The 22,146-nt window shown below is 44.6% G+C and overlaps 1 protein-coding gene across 4 annotated transcripts in view; it reads right to left on the reverse strand.

Moving 5' to 3' along the window:
* The window catches only part of SH3RF1 (SH3 domain containing ring finger 1), a 493,515-nt gene that overhangs the window by 150,246 nt on the left and 321,123 nt on the right, over positions 1–22,146 (reverse strand). For 2 of the 4 annotated variants that reach the window (XM_069631393.1, XM_069631394.1), the window contains exon 5: positions 4,885–5,187. The exons of the other annotated variants lie outside the window; for them this stretch is intronic. In XM_069631393.1, the coding sequence (XP_069487494.1) occupies positions 4,885–5,187 (303 nt within the window). The remainder of the gene's footprint in view (positions 1–4,884; positions 5,188–22,146) is intronic. 4 annotated transcript variants of the gene reach the window in all.

Raw genomic sequence — 22,146 nt, forward strand, 5'->3', positions numbered from 1 at the left:
TTTTGTTAAATACATATAATTTACCACTTAAAATTGTTTAAATTACAAAAATCACATATTTGTGTATTTAAATTCTGACTGTACATTTTAAGAGGCAGCAAAACCCTGTGACATGTTCTAGAAGGAAACTGCGGAAAAGGTGGTTTTACACCCTATGTATTTGTGTCAGAAGTATGAAACGTTATATACCTTATGCCCAGGTTCAACGTGCATATTTGTACAAATTGTCAGATAAACTGGACATTGTGTTCCGGACAAAAAGGGCAAAATGCTGTCAAAAGCAGACACAAGATCCCACAGCGAAGAGGTTCGAATGAGTATCTGCTGCACAAAATATGTGATTTATATATGTTATTGTTATAAAGATTGCACCCATGTAAATATGTATTGTACCGAAAGCAGATTTTATGTTCAAAGGGACAAGGGGAGGATTCTCGACTCATAAACCTACATCATCATGGTGACACCCTGTTTTCTACTCCAATCAAGGGAGAGAAGAGACTCTAGCCAATCGCCTGCCTAAGGGCGCGCGCTTAGGATAAACCAGCACACACACCCTTTATCATAAGCATAAAAAGAGACAGCTGAGGACTTAGAAGGCACATAGATTCACCCACTAACCGATTGCTGGCGGAGCACCCTGCGAGAGAACCATCTATTTTCGTTGCTCCTGAATCCAGAAACTTGGCAAGCAGAAAGGCCCATTCCATTAGTTCAACCATTTTCAACTAGGCCTTGAATTTCCAGAACCAGATAGAATCCCTCAAACAAAAGAAACAGCCGGGTTGTCCTTTAACTGCTTTCCTGCTAAAAGAATCATTACCAGAACCAAAAGATCCAATCACGTTGTGCTGTGTCCAGAGAACCATTGCAGACCAGATCCAGTCCTGTGCCGAGCTGTGACCAGAACCATTGCAGACCCAGTCCAATCCGGTGTGCCCAGCAGTCTGTCCCAGAACCAGAATCCCTGATGGTTCCGTTTGAAACCCATATAGTGAGTATCAATAGATAGAACTGTGTCACTAGCATATGTACTGTCCATGGTAATCCCTGTCTTAAACCCATCCTCTCTTGCATTCAGAACTGGTAGTGTTAGGAGTATTTTTGAATTGTCAGAGCTTTTCTTGGGCTAGGTGTCTCTCATTTGTTTTCTAAAAACCATAAATCATTAGTATTGTGAATAAATAAATTGAATCCCAGAAAGAAAGGGAGTATCCACCACGTGAAGGGTCTGTGGCCAGGACTGTGGAGATTCATGTGTGGCATTCTCGTTTTCTATAGTCCTAATCTAGTATAAGAAATCCCATTTGTCTTTTGAAAGTGTATCCCTGTTATCCCATTCTTGCGCCTATCTCAGAAAAACGACCTCCACTAAAACGTCCATAACTTCCTCAATTTTTATGCTAGAAACAAAAATTTCAACTTCTGCTTGTAGCTAACATCCACAGCATTCCAAAACCACATAGTTCTCCCGCGATCGCGATTACAGCATGCAGAAAAGTTTGCCGTGAATTTTCATTTTGGCAAAATATTACACGTGTAAAACAGCTTTTGATTGCACCCGACCTCAATGTTAAGTTTTCTCATTGCTTATTAGTATCAAATCATTGCTAGTGTTTGCCTGTAACTATCTAAAGCGGCTCCCATAAGAATTTAAACAATTTAAACCATATTTAGTGTTTTACCCATTCCATTCTCAAGATAACTTTAAGACCATTTTGACAGTTTGCCAATCAATTCTGTTTCCCTCTTGTGTTTGCTGGGGGGGGGGGGTGGGGAAATTGGGATTGACATTTTGTTTGAATTCTGCATTCCTGAATACCTGCTCTCTCTCTCCTCCTATCTCTTTACATTGCCTGTTGGGGGGCTGAGGGGCTGCAGGGGGAAATAGTAACCACACTGCTATTTGATTTGAACACACACACACAAAAGTATTATTTCTATGCTGAATTGTGTTGCTCACTATTACTCCTTGTGATTAAAGAGATTGCTTCGTGATAATTGTATACCCAGTGAACATAGTGTGATTATATTGTGAATACATAAATATTTTAACTTTGCAAACCAGCCTGATTCCTGGTTCAGTGTGACCGGGGGGGGGTGGCGGGGAGGGGTTCCAGGAGAAGGGCGTGATAGGAGTGGTACATCATTCAGAATAAAACAACTTTTAGACACAAAATAAATAAAGATTTCATTTGTGCATTACACGCTAGGCGTTGACTTAGGTGAAGTGCCGGATTGAAATCGCTTGCACTTCCCAGACCTTCTGCACGGCTGTGGCCTCCCATTTCACATCTAAAATTCAGGACATCCTATCCTCACTCTCCTCTACCCCCATCTCTCCTCTCCCACCTGCTCTCAGGCCTCCCTCTGCCCTCTCCCTCCTTCCCTCCTATTTCGTTCTCACCCATAGCACCGGAGGAGGTCACCAAGACAGTCTGCTCTATGAAAGTCTCCTCCAAACAAGTGATTCCCGGCAACTCCAGAACATTCAAAGAAAGCATTGCCTCCCTCGCTCCCTCCTTGACCAAGTTCTGCAACCACTCCTTTGCCACTGGCTCCTTCCCACTACCCCAAAACCACTCCCTTGTGCACCCCCTCCTAAAAAAGCCATCTGTGGACCCTTCCTGCCCGGCTAACTACCGCCCTATTTCCACTAGCACCTTCTTGGGCAAACTCCTGGAGAAGTTGGTCATCTCTCAATTAATCCATCACACTGAATCTGTTGGCTGTCTCCGCGACCACCAGTCTGGCTTCAGAGCAGCCAGAGGCACAGAAACTGCTCTCCTGAACACTAGTGAAGACTTGCTCGCAAACCTCGACTCCATCTCTCCTTCCGTTCTCATACTCCTCGATTTGTCCTCTGCCTTTGACAATGTCAATCATGCCACACTCATAAATCGGCTCTGTGATACCCTTAGCATCACGGACCGGGCACTGGACTGGTTGACCTCTTAATGTCAGTAAGATTGAGATCCTCCTCATTGGGATCCCTGCCCCTTCCTTCCCTGCTACTCGCTGGCCGCCCTCCTTGGGCCTCCCTCCCCCAACCCTCGTGTGAGGCAAAAACCCTGGGTGTCATCTTCGACTCCTCACTCTCATTCTCACCCCATATCGCTGACCTTGCCAAGAAGCCCCACTTTCAGCTTCACCTCCTCAGAGGCATTCTCCCTTTCCCCACCTTCCCACAGAAACACAATGACTCCAGAGCTCTGGTTCTCTCCAGGCTGGACTACTGCACCAGCCTCTTCCTCAATCCACCCCTTTCCTCCCTCTGCCCTCTTCAACTAAGCCGGTCTAGGACTACGAGACATATCCCTGGCCTCAAGACCAGCGACCGCATCTCTACAGCCCTAAAATCTCAACATTGGCTACTGGTGGCTGCAGGGATCAAATTCAAGGTCCTCTGCATCATCCACAAGGCCTTCTGGCGCATGGCACCTCGCTACATCCAACTCTCTCTCCCTAAATACCTCCCTTCTAGAGTCCTTCGGTGGTCTAGCTCCAGCTCTTTACAGATCAGACGTTTCTCCAAGCAGAGAGTGGGAGTAGATATCTTTCTTTAGCAGGAGCCTCCCTCTGGAATGGTCTCCCTGCCTCTCTGACTTGAGCCGGATATTTTTAAGTTTCGGAAGCTTCTCTAGACTTTCCTTTTTTTTCTTCATCCTTCCCTCTCCCCTTCCCAATTCCCCTCCCCCATAGCTGCAACTGGTTCCTGGACCCTTATGAGTCTTTTAGGGGCTAAGCCCTCCTCAACCTGTCTCCCCAGACTCCCTATATCCAGCACTTGCCCTCAGGCACCCTTCCCTGACTAGCCTACTGAGTCTGGTCAACCGCCGTCGTCGCACTAGTTGACCTTCACCCCTCGTTCGCCGGGCACTTGCCCTATTGGGCTCCCTTTAGCACTTGCCCGGTGCCTTGGGCCTCCTGCACTTCCCCCTCCCCCCTTTCCCTTATCCCATCCTTCCTTCCTGACCTGCCTCCTCCCTTTGCACTTCCTGTTACTGCACTTGCACGACCCGAATGTCACAAGGTCTAGTAGGACTGTTGTTTTTTTCTCCTATGTCCACCCCACACACCACCCTGTCTTGTGATGCCTGTAAACACCTCAGGCTGTATAGGCGCCATACAAATGCTCAATAAATAAAAATAAAAAAACATAATTAATATATTTGTACGGTTGATAAACTTATTTTAAAAAAAACGATTGTTGCCAACTCCTCGTTAATTTATGAATGTATGCATGGAAAGCAACAGAGCCTTGTGCATGGGTGCTGCACCCAGGGTGTTTCCAGATAGGGCACATAGGCAGCTGGAACAGGAAGAAGTTGGGGGAGGGCTCCATAAGGAGAGCAATAGGGCTGAGTGGAAGAATCAGCGATTGCAAGATGCTCTTTGAAGAGTAGGCTCTTCACGTGCGTCCTGGAGTGGAGGATGGGTGTCTGTTTCCATGCAGGCACCCTGTAGTGAGTGGCATGAAGTAGCCTAGATGCTCATGTGGCGATTTACAAGGATATGCTACTATAACATACCATCTCCAAACACGTACATAGTGATGGCAAGCCTCTCTAAACTGAGGGTTTTCATACATGGATTCATGTACCATCAAATGTGGATTTTCAAATATCCTTTTGGCCTACAATCTCTTTCCTTACAAGAAAGACACTTTAATGCTGCAGATGAGCTAAAGCACTGCACATAAGCAGGCATTTATAAAACTACAATCTACACCAAATATAGTTCTAACACCCAATGCGCATTCCCCGGAATGTGATTTCTGAGTCTTAGATTTATTTTGTAAGCATTGGGCACACAATGTACTCTTTTCTTCTGACGCCATTGGAAAGCTTTAGCACGCGTGTTGTCGCGTCACCGGTCTATTACCTGAGAAGGAGCGCTGCAGGAGAGGCCCGTCAGTTCACTGATACGCGCAGCAGCAGTGGGGTTACTGGAGCTGATGAGAACAGGGGGGCTGATCTCCATGGAGTGCCGGTTCTGGGTAGACTGCGAGGACTTGTTGGACATCGTGAGGGAGGTAAACGAGTGCCGCTTTTTGGTGTTCTTCTTGGTGTCCGTGGGCTTTTGGGCTGAATTGTTGTGGATGGCCCCTGAGGTGCCTTCTCCAGAGTCGGCTCCAGACCCTGAGGGCTTATCCAGCTCTATCAGCTGCCTGGCTGCTGAGTTGAACTGTAAACAAAAACAAATCAGGAATTAATTGTGCAGCAGTCAGAGGTGATATCAGATTTCCTGTGAGGTGTCAGCATTCCTTTGCCTTTTCTGCCTTGAGGGGTTACTAATGAAAGACGAGATGTGTTTGGCCAACAACCTCGGTGAAATTGATAACAACCCTTCCACGTTTCCTACGCAGACAGCAATATGCTCACCTCTTGGGCAAGACACACCAAGACCACGTGGAAACTCCTGCTACATTCTGACGTGTGTAAGATAAACATTTCAAGTGAAATGCATTGAAGGCAAAAGCCATTGTTTAAATAAACAGACTGTACCAACCCATTACGTCCAACCCTACTTGAAAAGGTTGTGAGGTTAGACTCGCCACTACAAGGACTATCCACTTTGATGTGAAACTTAATAAAGGAAGTTAAAGGATGCCATTAACACACTGCTTCGCAACTCTGCCCATTGCAATGAAAGAACGCAGCAGTGAATTGCATCTCCCACATTAGACACCATATGAAAATATCACCATTCACACCAAGTTGCCAAATTGTTGCGAGCCATTTAGCTCCTGATTCTAGCCTTAGGAGAGCCTGGTTAGCTTGAAACCAACAGGTATCAGGAGCTACTTTGGCTCCCCAGGCCAACTGGTGCCTTACAAAACATGCATATGTGACATTAACTTGATTAACTTTCAGAATATTAAAGAAGAATTGTGACACATCTAGTACATATTTAAACATAATGGATCATGTTAAACGGTGCAAAAAGTTAATGTCTGCCTTTCCTGTGGACGGTCGAGTTGCGGTGCGCTACGTACTCGCTTCCTGGTTTCCCCATCGTTAGCTCCTGCCTGTCTGCTGCCTACTGGGCGATGCCCGACACGCAGGAGCTGACTTCAGCTCCCGCTGACTGGAGACTTAATTTCGAACCCGGCCCATCTAATGTTGCTTCAGACTACGCGAAAGACGCACGAATACAACAAAGATAAAAATTGTTGACGACGTAATAAAGTTATAATACTTGCACAATCCTTTTTCAACACCTTTTGAAATGAATCATTTCGTAGAAGGTTAAGAACACTTTGGCGGTGGATACGTCACAAATCCAATTGGTGGAATTTGCTTTTCTGGGGTGCAGGGGTGGATACCAAAAAGTAAGTCTATAAATATTAAGGTCCTAGAATTCCCTTCAAGGGTAAAATGTGGCTGCCAGAAACCTAGGACCACCAGTGCTGCTCATCGCTGGGAGGCCGCGTGCCCCTAGGTGCCATATGGAATACCGTGGCATTTAGGACAATACATGTTACAATTTTGCTGTACTACAAAAGGTAAAACCTCCACCACCTGTGCAGTTTTAGGAACATAATTTGACCCAAATTATTATAAAATAAAAACGCCAATAATCTCTGCCTTTAGCAAACGGCTTAAACCCTCCCAATCCCCACGACACCCGGGATAAACTGCAGAGAAAAGGAATTCAAGTGGGCCCCGCAAGAGAATCATTGATAAACATGTAAAATCCCATTCAAAACTGATGTCCCAGAGGCCCCTTAGTCTGGTGGCACTGCAATGTGCATGACATATGGACCGTGGCTGAAGTGCATATGGGTTGCTATTGATGGAGGGAATTCAATATTGCCACACCGGAATAATACAGATTGTGTCTACAGGGAAATGTGAGTTCCCGATGTGAGGGGGCAATAATGGCCTATATGAACTGAATTTACAACTAATGTTAATGATATCTCAGTGATTTTCTCCATGACTAAATGCCTATCCAGCATGGAGGACTGGAAAAACCTATTCAGGGAATAGGAAAAGCACATTTTGGCACCAAATAGTCACCATCTCCCACATCACGTAACCTCTTCAGACAAATATGAAACAAGTATATGGTGGGTTTGCCATCAATACACACATTTCTTTTTCTTCTTTTTTGTCTTTGAAGAAAGGGAGGCAGGCGAAATCTTTGCAAAGTAACTTGACATGTAGGTGCCAAAACGGTAGGACTCATTGTTTTAGAAATGTCAGCTCATGATCTGTCGGCAGAACAGCCAAACCTCTAGGGATGCTTTCTAACCTATACAGAATGAACAGACATCATCCGCTAGATCCATATGATCAGAATGGCTTTATTGCGGAGGACAAAAATGAAATCGCCCTCGCGCAGGTGACCCTAAGGGGGCCATCTAGACACTGTGGGTGCTCATGTCGGCTTCAGGGAAAGTGTTGGTTTGGATATTGTCACCACCAATAACAGCCTTGCCGTAGGCTGTACCCGGTGGTAATGGCCTTGATAATACCGGGCCCTCCAGCTGTTACCACTCGGTACGGCCCACGGCAGAAGGTATTATTGCCATGAGACCCTAGTGCTATCCCGCAAGTTGCTAATCGGGATTGGTACTAAAAAAGATATATATATTTTTTTTTTAAGCTGGGGCAAGTGCGCAGCTCTTTTGGAAAATAGTCACCATGAAAATTAAATCCAGGGCTCCAATTGGAGCCACTGTTTCATGTCCACGGCACAGGAGGCGCATGTCGGCGTTAGTCGGCGTTAGTTGTTGGCCCAATGAGGTGGCAGGGGCTGTGGGAGAGTGGCGCGTCCCTGAAGTAAGAGGGTGCCGGGAGCTGAAGTGGAAACCCACGAGTGAAGACTGGAGCTGGGGTAAGATGACAGGGGGGGGGGGGAGGGGTAGCCCTGGCAACGTGGGACGTGGTGGTGGCAGGGAACATGGAACACAGGCTTGGGTTAGTAGTCCAGCTCACGATCCATGCTCCATATTTGGCCACCTGCATTGCACAGGGTTTTAATACCAGGACTGAAAAAACAGGTTCACTGGGTTCTATGGACCACTCTCTGCCTAGAAAGAAAACAGTCAAAAAGGTTCCTAACTGGGAAATACGGCAAACTCCCAAAAATGACCAAACAAACTCCGGAAATGGATACCTTCCATTTTTATCTGTGAGCTTAGAAAGATAGTGATGAGGTGGCAAAGACAGAATTGCTAAGGCACACATTTATTGCAATGATGGTACCATCGTCATATCTACAGTAAAAGAACCTCTTTGCAAAAGCCTGATGTTAGAGACTAGAAGCTCATTGCTTTTTTCTGTCCTTACAGAATACAAGAAATTGATTTTTAGCCAAAAAGGAAACTGCCCAGTAGAGCATCTCAGATGACTGGACTGCGCCGAGTAACCAACCTTAGAGGCCTTTATGCTGTCGAGAACAGCAGCTCAAACATAAGACAAAGAACCTGAGCTGCCAACACGCTCGCTCTTATTATGAACCCATGCTAGCGTTTGAGAGCTTGAATTTCACAAAGTGCAATCTGCAGGCATGCAGTCAATGAAATCCGGTTTTGCAGCCGATAAATCGCTGCCCAATGACCTCCATGCCATTGATCATTTGAATAATAGAGTTATAAGCACACACTAAGACGGAGATCCATATACCATGTTAAAGCACTTAAGATCTCTTGGTGCTTTGAGTTTAGCTTGGCCACCAGCCCCCCAGTTTAACAGGGAACTCAGCATTACTATTCTGTCAGCGTTAGATTTAGTTTTTCAGGCCATCTCAAGTTCAGCTTCCAGAAGAATTTACGTCTTCTTGACAAACTATAATGTCTCGTTTTTAGTTGGGTCAATAGAGATGATAATTGTTTTTCTGTAGTTTGTTGAGTAACTTCTGGAGAACCACATATATATGACTGAGCATCATTCACAAGGACGACCCAGGCCTCCTATTCCCTCTGTTACCATTCTTCTCGTCTGCACGTGACCTTGGTGTTATCTTCGACCCTGAACTCGACTTTTCACCTGAGATGTCCCTAACCGAGCGCATTCGTCACTTTCACAATATTGGTCACATTTGTCTCTTGTCATTAGGTCCTCACATTTTTTCCCGTGTTGAGTACTGTTCTGTTCTCTTTAGGAGTCTCCCTAACTCCACTCTGCTCAGTATTCAACTCTGCCATTCATCTTCTTTTCTCGCTACCTCCTTGTTCTACAATCTCTTCTTCTCTCCTGCCCATTTCCCTGCTTCCCTATGAATCATCTTCTTTTCCATTTCCTCTGTATTGTTTTGAGATGTTTTCGTGGACTTGCTTCTTCCTACCTTGCTGCTCTCATCTCCGCCTCCTCCCCTTTTCGTTCCCTTTGCACCGAACACCTCTATTGGCCTCTCCTAAACCTCCCTGTCTGCTTTCTCATTTCCGTTCTTTCGCCCTTCTTGCCTCCACACTATGCAACTCCATGCCTCTTGCTATACGGCCCCTCCCCGTCCCTTCACATCTTTCGTTCTCGTTTACAAGCTGATCTCCGCTCCACACTTTCCTGGTTCTTACAATCTCCTGCTCGGATTATTCACATCTTTCCACAAATACTTATTTTTGCACCGTGTTATGTAATCATGTGCAGCACTTGGGTAAAAACGTTATGAATTCCAACAAAGTACAAAAAAAACCTGAATTCTTCATAGCAAGGCCTGGAGGTAAACAACTGACATTTTCAAATTATAGGTTTAAAATAGAGACATACAGCACGCTTCCTAGTTCCTAGCTATTCCATGTGAAAATGGGGACATTGGTAGTTCCCTTTTCATATAGACACAAGTGTCACTGTACAGGGAAACACCTCTAGAACTCATTTTCACTTGCGTGGGAGTGAACGCCTCAGTCCTGAGCTGGTTTGACTCACACTTGCCAAAACTAGCTTGTCCATATGGGCATCTGCAAATCCTGAGGACATTTAATGACCAGTGGGGTGCCAATGGATTTATTATCTCCCCCCGTATCTTGACCTTCAACAAGAATACACGTAGACACTATTTGCCGATCCAAGCATCAAAATCCACCAGTATGTATCTGACAGCTCCACCTGAAGCTGAAATGCATGGACATCATTCACCAGCTGAAACACTGCTCCATCATTCAAGCTGGGGTGTCAAGAGCCAACGTGAAACTTACCCCAATGAAGACAGAGATCATTCTCCTGGGAGGAATACATCAAAATGCACCCAAAACTCCCCAAAACTGTTCCCAGCACAAAGACTCACCGGCTTCATCTTCCACTGAAACCCCCCCCCCCCTTCTGTCTCCCCATCAGTACACACACACACACACACCACAAAGAAGACCCAAACTGTCTGGTAGCATCTCCCACTGGTCTACAAAATCGAAACATCCGTCGCAACCAGGCACTTCAGAATTACACATAAACCTTGCTGTTCACCCACCTGTATACAACCATCATCCATTGTACAGTTGTCCCAGCTGCAACAATGGCACATCTGAAGGTTATCCAGCACACCACATCCTGTCTAATCATAGGGCTGATCAAATTCTTTGGATACCCCTGTAAGCCAACATCACCTTCAAGACAGAACTGTGTCGTCGAAGACACCATCACAAACCGCAGAGAAGCACAGCAGCTCAGGAGAACAAGGCAAAGCCATGAGGCAACAAGTTCCCACAATGGATCCCAAGAAAGCAGACACAAAAACAAGCATTCCCCCGCTATGCGCTGACACTATAAACATCGGGTTGATGCATCACTTCAGGAAGGCATGAAAGACCATGCTCTTCAAGGTCTATGACCTCTTGGTCATAGTGTTAGGATAGTAGAACAGCATAAGGGTGAAAACTGTAACTCCCCTACTGCCACCATACCCCTGTCTTCTATGCACCTCACCACAAAGCGAAATATTTCCACTGGCCACTGGCTAGTGATATGTGACTCTTGGCGAGTAAGACATGGTGTGCTGTATGTATGTAAAGCACTGAGGTGGCGGGTGGCTTTTTTATGGCTGGCTAGTACCTTGCAACTTGAATATTTCCCCCTACCCCATCTGCTCAACTGCTTTCCAGCTACATTTGCACAATATATTTACTAGGGGAGCTCGGCCCACCTGGTGCCTTCGAGGCACCCGACCCCCCCGAGGGGCTCGCACGGCTCACCGCCCTGGCGACTGTTGCGCATTGAACTCAGCGGCTTGGTCGCTTGTAGGGATACTCCACCAAGGGCTTGCATTGTTCGCACCCCCGCTTTAGGGAATTGGAAAGTTGGATAGTATACCAGCAAAGTTGGAGGAATGTGGGACGGAATGACAGCAGACCCATATCTTTAGGGCATACAATGACCCCAATCCAAAGCATTACGGTATCATCACCTATCACTTACACAAGTTCATCACACAACTTCATCAGTTAATGTTGGTTAATTAACTTGAAACACCTTAGGGAATGTAGATTTGGACAGTATAGCATCAAAGTTGGATGCATGTGGAACGGAATGCCACTAGACTCATAAAATGTTACACAAAATCTTCACTTATACATAACTTCATCAGTGAATGAACTCAAGTGAATGGACTTCAAATGCCTTAGGAATTGCAGTTTGCACAGTATACCATTAAAGTGGGTGAACTCTAAAATGGAATGACACCAGACCCATGTGTGTAGGATATACAATGGATCCAATTTAACGCATTACAAAGAAACACGAAATCGTCAATTATACACAACTTCATCAGTGAATAAACTGAATGCCTTAGGAATTGCAGTTTGACAGCATACCACTAACGTGGGCTAAACGTGGAACGGAATGATACAAAAACCATGTCTTTAGGACATACGATGACCCCAATTTCAAGCATTACACGAAATCTATGATTTCATATTATAGGGTGGATATATCACTTACAATTGAAAGCTCAGGGTCCGAGTGTCCCAAACATTAAATAAAAAGGAAAGGGTAACATCAAACAGCAGTGAAAAACAAGTACTTGACAAAGGGAACATACATTAGAAGAGTGAATGATAAAAGATAGACGTGAACTAGTTATTACAAATAAATGAGGGCAAAAACAATGGTTACAATTAAAACGAAGTTATAGTTTCAAAATAATAATTTACAAAGATATATTTTTATAAAGGAAATTATCCAAAGTAACACTTTAGAAAAAAGGCATAGGTTGGTTGGCCTTTTTATCACTTCACTATTTTTTCAAATTGTATTATTCTTAAACCTTCTGAACCTTTTAATATTTCAGAATAGTGACGCACTGTGCTTTCCAATCCAACCAGCCAAATTAGAAATTTGTCAACCGAGGTTGACTCAGGCTTGCAGTTTATTAGCACTGTTATCCGTACGTCCTAGGAGCGTGCTCCAGTCAGCTACAAAGTAGAAACAGTTCTTCCAGAATGTATAATCCAACCTCACAAAACACCATTAACTAACAACCCACCAGCTAACAGCTAGCATTAGATTACTATTACGGCTTCAGATCAAATCTGTGCAAAACCCGCTACTATAGCCATAGTCTAGGCCCAGTTTGTGTGTTTGTAATGATGCACTAAGGATGTATATCCAGTGAAATGAACTAGGTCTGTTTAGTCTCGGGGCAAATACAAATAATATTGCAAACAATGGAAATTTGCAAACTACAACAGAGTACAGTCATGTTTGGAGCATGAGCACACATTTATTTTAGCTCATTTAGAAAAAGAAACCTTCAGTTTGATGTTTCCAATAGGTGTTTTGCTTTTGCATTACCTAAAAATCAAGATTGCTGAATTCCAAAAATAACTTCTTCACCAGAGAATTTGGCACTGAAGTCCCCAGCGAACAATGTAAATCAAGAGGACTATTGGATCACCAGAAGAAGTTAACCAGAGAATTCATCAAGTGGTCATATACACCCTTCCAAAGCCAGGTGCACAATTACATAAGCAATTTTTAGAAATGTTACCACTGAAGTCATATATTCTGATTTTTTTTTTTTTTTTATAAATGTACCACTTGCCACCAAGGATAGCGCAAATCAAGTGTAAAATTGAGGAGAACAAAGATTGATAAAAGAGATAATAAAGCAGACACCAGGAAGTTCATAGAAGAAGCTTAGTTTGGAGCCATAAGTAGAGCAAACTGCATAGGTCTTCAGCAGTCTTAGAAGCTTTACTCAATTTGGTAGTAGGTAGACAGGAGCGAGTTTAAAAGGGAGGAGCCTTGGTAATGCAGGGATCGAGCCCTGAAAGTCAACGTTTTAGATAGAATCAGTTGGGATAGTAGATCAGCTGGTGCTCTCCATTCCCAAATGGTCTATGGTAACACCAGACTACCAGAAGTCCCTGATCCATTGTTTGCCCTACTGAACGCCCTCCAGAAGGCTGCAGCATGCCTCATTACGATCTAAGAAATTGTGACCACATCAACCCCATCCTCAAGGAGCTACATCAACCCCATTCTCAAGGAGCTACATCGGCTACTAATTTTCCCACTTTTTTCGTACTATGCCTTTAAAGGGGTTTGCAGATAATTCCATCTCCTGTGGGTCATCATTGTGTGTCGTTGGGCTGAAACCGTAAATCAAACATGTGCTCCAGATATTTATATGCAACCTATAGTCATGCATTCCTCTCTGAGCTAGACCAATAACTCACCTATTTATCCTCCAGAGATTGATAACTTGATTGCTATTTATTTGGGTAATAGTAACACTAACAAGAGGAAAGCGCCCCCCCTCGTACCTCCAGGGGTTTGTTGGACTTTTGTTCTACTACTTCGAAAAGTAATATATGTTTTGGACTTTATGTTTTTTACATTCATCACATTGTTTTATCCACTTCATTTACCACACATGTTGTATTGTGTCCTTCAGGCGCCAAGGATGCCCTTTTGAGCAAACATGTGCTCTGTCTAATAAATACCACACCATATTATAGAGAGACAAAGTTTGAGCTGTGCTTTAGATACACATTGCAAATGCTGTTATTATTGAAAGTTAAAATAGAATATATTTTTTACAAGCTAGTTAAATTATTTTGGAAGAGCTCCTGCACCTTTATTCCCATAGTTAAAACAGCAGCATCTGTTACCACGCCTGCTTATTATTCAAGAAGGAGTTATGATATGATGGGTTATTTATAACACGCTTAATACCCAGAGGTTTCTAAGCGCGGACCCGGGGATCGAACCTTTGCTGCTCCGTGCCGTCTTGCTTCCAAGGCAAGCACGTTGCCCCTGAGCTGTCCTCCCGAGACAGGTGACCATAACTGTACTTGGCAGACTCCCACTTTAGGTGCATCTTTTGTGGTCACTGCTTTTTAAGATGGGTATGCCTCTTTTTGCTAATATATTGCCTCTACTCAAGGTTTCACGGGGTCCTTCAGAAGTAAATAGTGCCTTTCCACCCGATACACTGTTCCAGAAGGCACAATAATACACTCCATATGAGCAAGGGCGGTGTTATTTGCACTATAATTTCAGCAATCCATTAGGAACATCGTCTTTTGGCTACTACAGTTGCTACCAAAATGTTCCTGTTCTACTGTGATTGAGGGATACAAACTTGATTTTCATCTACAAATGTCCACGCCAGACTCCTACCTCCTATTCAGAAAAACGAATCTGGATAGACTAGATTAACCAAGCCTTTTTCTTTGTCACTCCTAATCTTTTGAACCATTTCCATTAGCACAACACGAACATTGAGTAAGGCCATGAATTCACTACGGAAATATGATTTCCTTCTCTCTAGACACTGTAATTGACTTATAGTGCCAATAGACTACCCGGATGCTCTCCATTTCACATTTACACATTTTTCTCATGTCTCATGACATTCTTCTCATGTCAAAGTACAGAGATTCTAGCATCTACCACTTGTGTATCCAAATTTCATAAAGATCCTTGCCTTGCCTGCACGATGGCAAATCCACAATCTAGTGCCCAGCAGGGCAGAAATTATGCCCCAGAATGGTCAAAGATGTCTCCTTGTCAGTGGTGGCGGCCATAACTCACGATCGTGGGCCCACATTTCACCCAGTCAAAGACAGTGTGGTCCGTGAGCATATGGACCTCCAGCCCCGTTCTCGACTGCTGCAGGCACTGAATCTGCCAATTGCCACAACATGATTAGCAGCTGCTGTCTAACATGAACAGGTTCCAGGACTATGGAACTTTTGCAATCGGCAGACTCGCCTTTATACTGTAGCCAAACTTGCATAGTATGATTGCTACTGCTCTCAGAAGGTTCATGTAGTTAGGGTGGTGCAAGGAGGCATACATCTATCTGTCAAGTGTGCTGTGGTTCATTTGCAGAATGCAATGCTGCTAGTAGAATGAAAGATAGGTTGATGAGCAGGGAGGTGGTTTGGGGCTCCTAAGGATTCCTCTTATTGAAATTCTAGGGCTAGGCTAAAGCATTAGCGTTCAAGTCATTTTATCCATTGAGATGTGTTGTTACTGTTCTGGGTAACATTTTATGATGATTGTGGGGTGGTGTCAATGTCTCATGTCTGATGGGGGGATATAGTTGGGAGAATTACCTGACTGGGTTGCAATCTCCAAGTTGTTCAAAGTGTGCAGCACAGATGTATTGCAACATTAGCCTGCGCCAGACCCTGACAGGATTGTGAATGTTAGCAATGCTGCACTTAGTTAGAATTGTGAACATTAGCATCCCATCTAAATCGGATTGTGAATGTTAAGTAGTGCAACATTTAGAGAGAATTGTGAACAGAGGCCTGCGCTGGACCCGGACAGAATTGTACATGAAGCGAGTGCCACATTTGGTTAGAATTGTGACCGTTGGCCTGCGTCACATCTAGATAGGATTGCAAATGTTGGCAACCCCATACTTAGTTAGAATTGTGAACATTAGCCTGCGCCGGACCCAGATGGAATTGTGAATGTTAGCAAATGTCACACTAAGCTAGTGTTGTGGACATTAGCCTGCATCAGATCTAAACATGATAGTTAAATGTCGGCAAGTTCCACACCTGGATAGAAGAACGAATATCATCAGTAACTTCAAACTAGAAATTGCTCCTGCTGCATTGGCTCATAATCCCATGCAAACACCCCCGTCCCATATCATTACGCTTACTCTCTACTCTACATCATCACACATTAGAATGAAGCTATACCCCTGATCAATTCGGCCTAGCTGTTCACATACAAACTTTACCCCATGAACACCTCATCACTCTAATAAAACGCAGCTATCCCATGACATTCCAGCCTAGCTGCTCACATAAGCGTCCTACAGGCCTAACGCAGCCGGAACCCAGTCTGGGTGTCCACCCACCAGACTGCACACATTCAACTGATCTATTCTCCACCTAACGCTAGGATGCAGCTACCATCTGACAATTACACCAGCTGCACACATAACTGGTGCACCCACACACCCTTCAACACTTTCTCTCTGACCTGGACTGTGGTCCCCGAGGCCGTTCAACCTACCAGCACTTTGAGATCATACCAATGATATATGGAGCGCTATAAACATTTATGGCTCAGTGAAGGGAGGTAGGCTAAGGGAAAAACCTCTGCCTCTTTGCCAAGCTTGCCCTCCAAGCCCCTTCCCACCAAGCTGTGTTATTGTCCATCAAGATGGCTGATACTTTCTAGACTCCTCTTGTGTTCAGTGAGAAAAAGTTTGCCCTTTTGGTCCTTACTTCTCCTGCCTCCTCTAGTATGTTGTTACTACTACTAAAACTAAGGATGGTGTGCCACCAAACCATTGATGTTGACTTTGCCTGCCTCTTGGCGCTACCCTGCTGTGTACCTTCCCTCTCTCACATGTGGTTGTCTCCATCTTGAATCTGTTGGGTTATGCTCTCCGTTCCTCCCTCTGGCTGGATGACACCCTCGTCAATCTGCTGCCTCAATCCCCTACTCGTCCTCTCTTCCATTACCACTGTTTCCACTGCCTCTTGTTCTCCGGCAGGATCTGAATGATGCTGTAGGGCATTTATGTCCGTCCCATGACCTTGTACCTTCCTTTTTACCTTCTCCACAGTTATCTCCTTCCATACGTTGGATATCAATATGGCCTTGCCTATTGCCATGGTCCTTCAGACCTCCCCTCCAGTGCTTTGGCGAGGCCTTGCTTACAATTATAAAGCATCAAAATGAAATAAATAGTTGAGTTCAATAGGTCAAGGTCACTGACGTTGCTAAATACATATGATCTTCACGTGCATCCAAAGATTGGACCCTACCGATTTCCAAAACCAATTCACAGTCAACCCATCAATTAGGCCCTCTGCAGCAAGAATTTGGGCTGCTTTTTACAAAGGCATGGCGTTCTTCATAGAAAGACAGCGCCAATGCACTCTCCACCATCCCTTTGGCTAACCATAGTGCTCCCTGACTCCTCCTTATGGGTTACTTTACTAGTTCCTTTCACCCATTCTTTTCCAGACTGCTCACCTCATGCATCGCAACTCAACACTGCGGTCTCCTGGTATACCCCCCTCCCCCATCTGTGATTGATCCCGCTTTCAGAGCGCTCTCTGATGCTAAGTCCTCAAGGGCCGCCTGCAAGCACGATACAAACGAATAAACACACTCAGAAAGTAATGTGAAATTGACATTTCGTGTACTCGCTTTCCCATGAGTGAACATGTGCCTCGGCTATTTGCACGAACCACCAGCTATGTGGCTGCAGGGTACAGCAGTGCTGTCATCATCCGTTTAAACACCGCTTTTGTTCTCATTATGACCTGGAGCAACCAGAAAAAAATCCAAGCTACAAAAAAACAGAAGTTAAACCTGTAGAAGTGCAATTAGTAAGATTGAAGGGGATTAATCAAAGGACTGTGGGAAAGACAAAAAACAGTAGCCAGCAGCTGCTCCTGCCGTTTAATTACGGTGTTTGTTTATCCCCTGAAACGAATACTGCCTGAAGGATCTTCCAGCGCCCACTGGACACGGAGGCAAACCTTACTTGCAGGAAGAAGGCTGCGAGGCTTCGGGATTGATGGATAGCTGCGTAAAGCACAACTCGCAGAAGGAGTCTTCCTACTGCTGGATTCAAGAGGACCACTCCTGTTCCCCTGCCATCAGGCCAATGCAGGCACACTTGCCTCCAAAATGCATGAAAAAAAACTGTCTCCCTCTAATGACAAGCAACCCCACCCCACTCAGCACAGCTGCACGGACATGGCTTGCTTGTTCATCCACTGGATCTGAAAATGCTTAATTCTGTAGCAAGATAGCGCTAACATTCATTAAGTCCTAACCAGAACCCGTAAGAACACTACCATCCCCTATATCTAAGCGAAGGCCTGCAACTTTACCCATAAGACTATGCATCTTGGACTAGGCTACTTGATGGAAAGTCTGACTGGACTCAGAAAAGGGTTCAGTGGATGAGAAACCTCACCCATTACCAGAATGGCTTGTACAATCCAGCCATAGCTAGGGGGGCCCGATTTTCAATGTGAAAAAAGGGGACGGCCAACAACATAAAAGGAGGAACACCCACTTACAGTCCATCCCCCAACATTTCATCTTCTCTCCCCGAAAATTGCCCCCACATCCACCCCCAACCCCCCCCCCCAACCCTCGATACCACAGTATTTCCAGCACTGATCCTGCATTTAAAAAAACAGCTTTTACTCAAATAAATGTTACAGGCCTTGCTATCCATTATTCTACTAAGTGGTCTGGTGGCACAATCAGTTTATGCGTGAGGCTGGAACCTGTAAATTTGCTCCAGTGGTGGTGTAGTGCTAACTTCTCAGGTGGTGGGGGAGGGGCAAACTTATTTGTGTGGGGCATCTAACTTCTGTATGCATTCAAATGAGACTATTCTAGTGCTGCTTCAATGTCACAAGCAGTTAACTCTAAGTCTAAAAGCACCCACTTATGGACTGCTGTGAGCTGGGCCTTTGTTAACAGCGAAACCCAGGTGCCGTCCTGTTCTGTCCGCCAATGGCTCTGTAGGTAAGCCAGGTTGAGTCAACATAGCCCAAAATGTCAAGGAGGGGTTGGGGTAGAGGGATAAAGCTCAGCCAGCTCAATGGTGTTACGCCACTATTTGTGTTTAATCCCTTGGTTACTTATTAGTAATCTTCCTTACTGGTAGTCCTATTCTTCCGCGTTCCAGTACTTGTGTATGAGGCACTTTGACTCATACACAAGTACTGCGATGAGGTAGAGGGACATGGAAGTAGTGCCTGGCTTAGTTACATGTAATCTTCATTACTCCTAGTCCCACTCTTTGTCATCCCAGTACTTACCTATGAGGCAAGGAGCCTCATACGTAAGCACTGGGACAAGGAAAAGGGACGTGGAGGTAATATTCTGGGCTGAGAAGCTGACTTTGGGGTTCGGGGAAGTGGGCGGGAGGGAGGCTTGCTATGTGGTATTAGTGGCTAGAGAGGCATTTTGGTGCAGCCAATCTAGTCATTTCTTAGTTTGGCTTGACTTTTTTTTTAACTGGGCATCTTTGATAAAGGAGTCCTGCTAAGTGGCTAGACTGGCATTTGTGGGCTGCCAGTCTAGCCGTTTCTTACTGCAGCATTATATGTTTTTCTGGGCATCTGTGATAAAATAACGATAAGTGTTATTGCTTCGACTGGTATTTTTGATGCAACCAGTCTATGTATGTCTAAATGTGGCATGGCATGCTTTACTGTAATATGTTATTACGTGTATAGACTGGTTTACATTGTGCAGTCAGTTGGACATGTTTTCACGGTCGCATGGCATTTTTAATAGCAAAGCATTAGATTAATTAAAGCATTAATGTTCCTGTGCACTGTTGGTGACTTGCATGTATTAGCTTTTTAGATTGGTGTTACCCTACAAAACAAATGCAAACGCTCTGACATTTTAGGCAATTTTTCTCAGAAAGTGTGCTATATAATGCACTAAAACACATATTTCTATCTTTCTCCTAGTGCAGTGTGAGGCGTACCCCTGCAGCAGCACATTCACAAGCATGGTAATCTAGGCTGGCCCAGAGTGTGGCAGGATCTGTGACTGGTTGCCAAGTTGGGGGGGCCCCTCAGCATGGCTCGCAGGGTGAACCCCATATTCTTTGTTACGCCACTGCTGCTTAGCAAGCATGCTATCTAAAGACAAGTCAACACTCATCCTCAGGATAATGGGAACATGCCAGGGGATATCCCTTAACATGCTGGACATATACAAAAAATAAACTGGGAGAAAGGTCTAGAAGTGGCCAACTTTGTACCAATACTACGCCAGTTGGATGTTTGTCTGGAGCACAGGGTCAAATATCAATGCTATGTATAGTTTTAATACGCTAGAAATATTCTCAAGATAACCCACATACGCCACTCCGACAAGCATAGCTGTGAACCTCCTTTGCAGGATTTCCTGCAGGGGTTGAAGAGATGTGTTGGACATCAAAATCAGATATTCACGGAACTGATATAACTACAGCCCCACTAACGAGCTAGAAATGGGGATTTACTGGTTGTTTCACCGCCTGTAACATCCCGCTATTGCCGGGATATCAGGCGGCTGAAACGGTAGGTTCGTTTGCCGGTCTGGCAGATTTTCCGCCAGGATACCAGCAAACCTATAATGAGGCCCAATGTCATTCAATAACAAGGTGTTGAGTCTGGTGTACATGGTATCTAGACATTTTATTGCTATTCACGGCTAGTGATAGGTGACTGTCAAATGCTTGCAGAGGAAAGAGACTGAGATTGGATACAGTTCTATCATTAACAATAACATTTAATATCATTACCTGCACTATCGAAAGCTATTAGGCCGAGCGTTTAACCCAAAAATATAAGTGGGTCTTTCTCAAGACCTAAATACATTTCCAACCAGAGTTATGATTAATTTCCAAGTCCTTTTAACAAAACACACATGGACAATCTAGTTTAAATGATAATTCAAGGTTGACAACTTTAAGGGAAATTGTAGACAAGGGTAGTACTGGGTGGAGAAGAATGCATTAGTCTTAACTTGGCCTTGAGAGCCTCTCGGGTCAATTTGGACTAGTTTGAATGGGAACATATAGTAAGGAAGGCCGCATTTGCCACTATAAGTTTCAAAAGTCCTTGCGGGTAAGATGTAAGCTACCCCATACAATCACTAGCTTGAATAGCATTACCTGGAAAATAAAGATGTACATTTTGACATATTTTTTGTAATTTGCTGGCCTTGAAAATCCGATCTAATTGCAACACCACGATTTTCCTTTAAAAAAAAAAACTCAGGTGCTACTAAATCTGAAAACAGATTCTTACAGTCAAACTCCGCCCTCTGCTCCAGGTGTCCTCATACCTTCCAGCATGTTTCACATTATCTTTTCTAAACGTTTGCCATTTTTTTGAATTTTGTTTTTCTCATCTTTAGAAGGTTACTTTGTTAAGTGCTGAAATTCATTAAAATCTTCACTGCAAGGTTTGCCCCCCACCCTCATGAAAAGGACTGATTGGCCCTCATCTATGGTGAATGCCTGAAGAACTATTTATACACATCACCACATTTCACCTCAAGCTGCAAGGAGGGCCCATAATAAATAAATGATGCTTCTTCCACCGTATCCAACTCCCCGATAAAACCAGTTGTCTTGTATTTCTGTGCACACAGGTTCTAATGCCATCTTAAACCCAATGGGCTCTCCTAACTTTCCCTGCCTTCTGATACTTATAAGGGAGCTGCAGTAGTGAAAGCTCAGGGCGAGGACAATTGCAATATGCCTTACTCTCAGGAGCCACGTAGGAGCTCGAGAGGGGCCATGCATGCCTCCCAGAGTACCAACGTACCCAAGTCTTCCCTACTAGGCTTCTAGCAGGATTAGAGTGTGCCCAGGAAGGAAGGCTCAGTACGTTTCACCGAGTGGAGCCACAGCTCAGGGCCCGCCCTCTTTTGAAAGTGCCCTTCGTACCAACCAACATACCCAATACTAAAACCTGGTTGTTTGTGCCGAGGTGGGTTTCAATGAGTGGTCTACCTGCTCATGGGAAACGCCAGAGCAATCATTGTCATTGTTTCTCCCCAACTAGCTCTAGAAAGTCACACTCTTCTCCTCACTTCTCGTATCCTCTGCTCTCCCACTCTCACCCCACCTAGAGCAACTAACTCTTCTCTTACTCCTAACTTACTCGATAGAGATGAGGTCCCCTGTGTGCTTTCCTTACTCTTGCTGTGCATTCCCTCTTAAGCCCCGCTATCCTTCATCCTC

This window comes from Ambystoma mexicanum, chromosome 6q (genome assembly GCF_040938575.1).
Source record: "Ambystoma mexicanum isolate Mex_15411 chromosome 6q, UKY_AmexF1_1, whole genome shotgun sequence".
NCBI classification, from domain to species: domain Eukaryota; kingdom Metazoa; phylum Chordata; class Amphibia; order Caudata; family Ambystomatidae; genus Ambystoma; species Ambystoma mexicanum.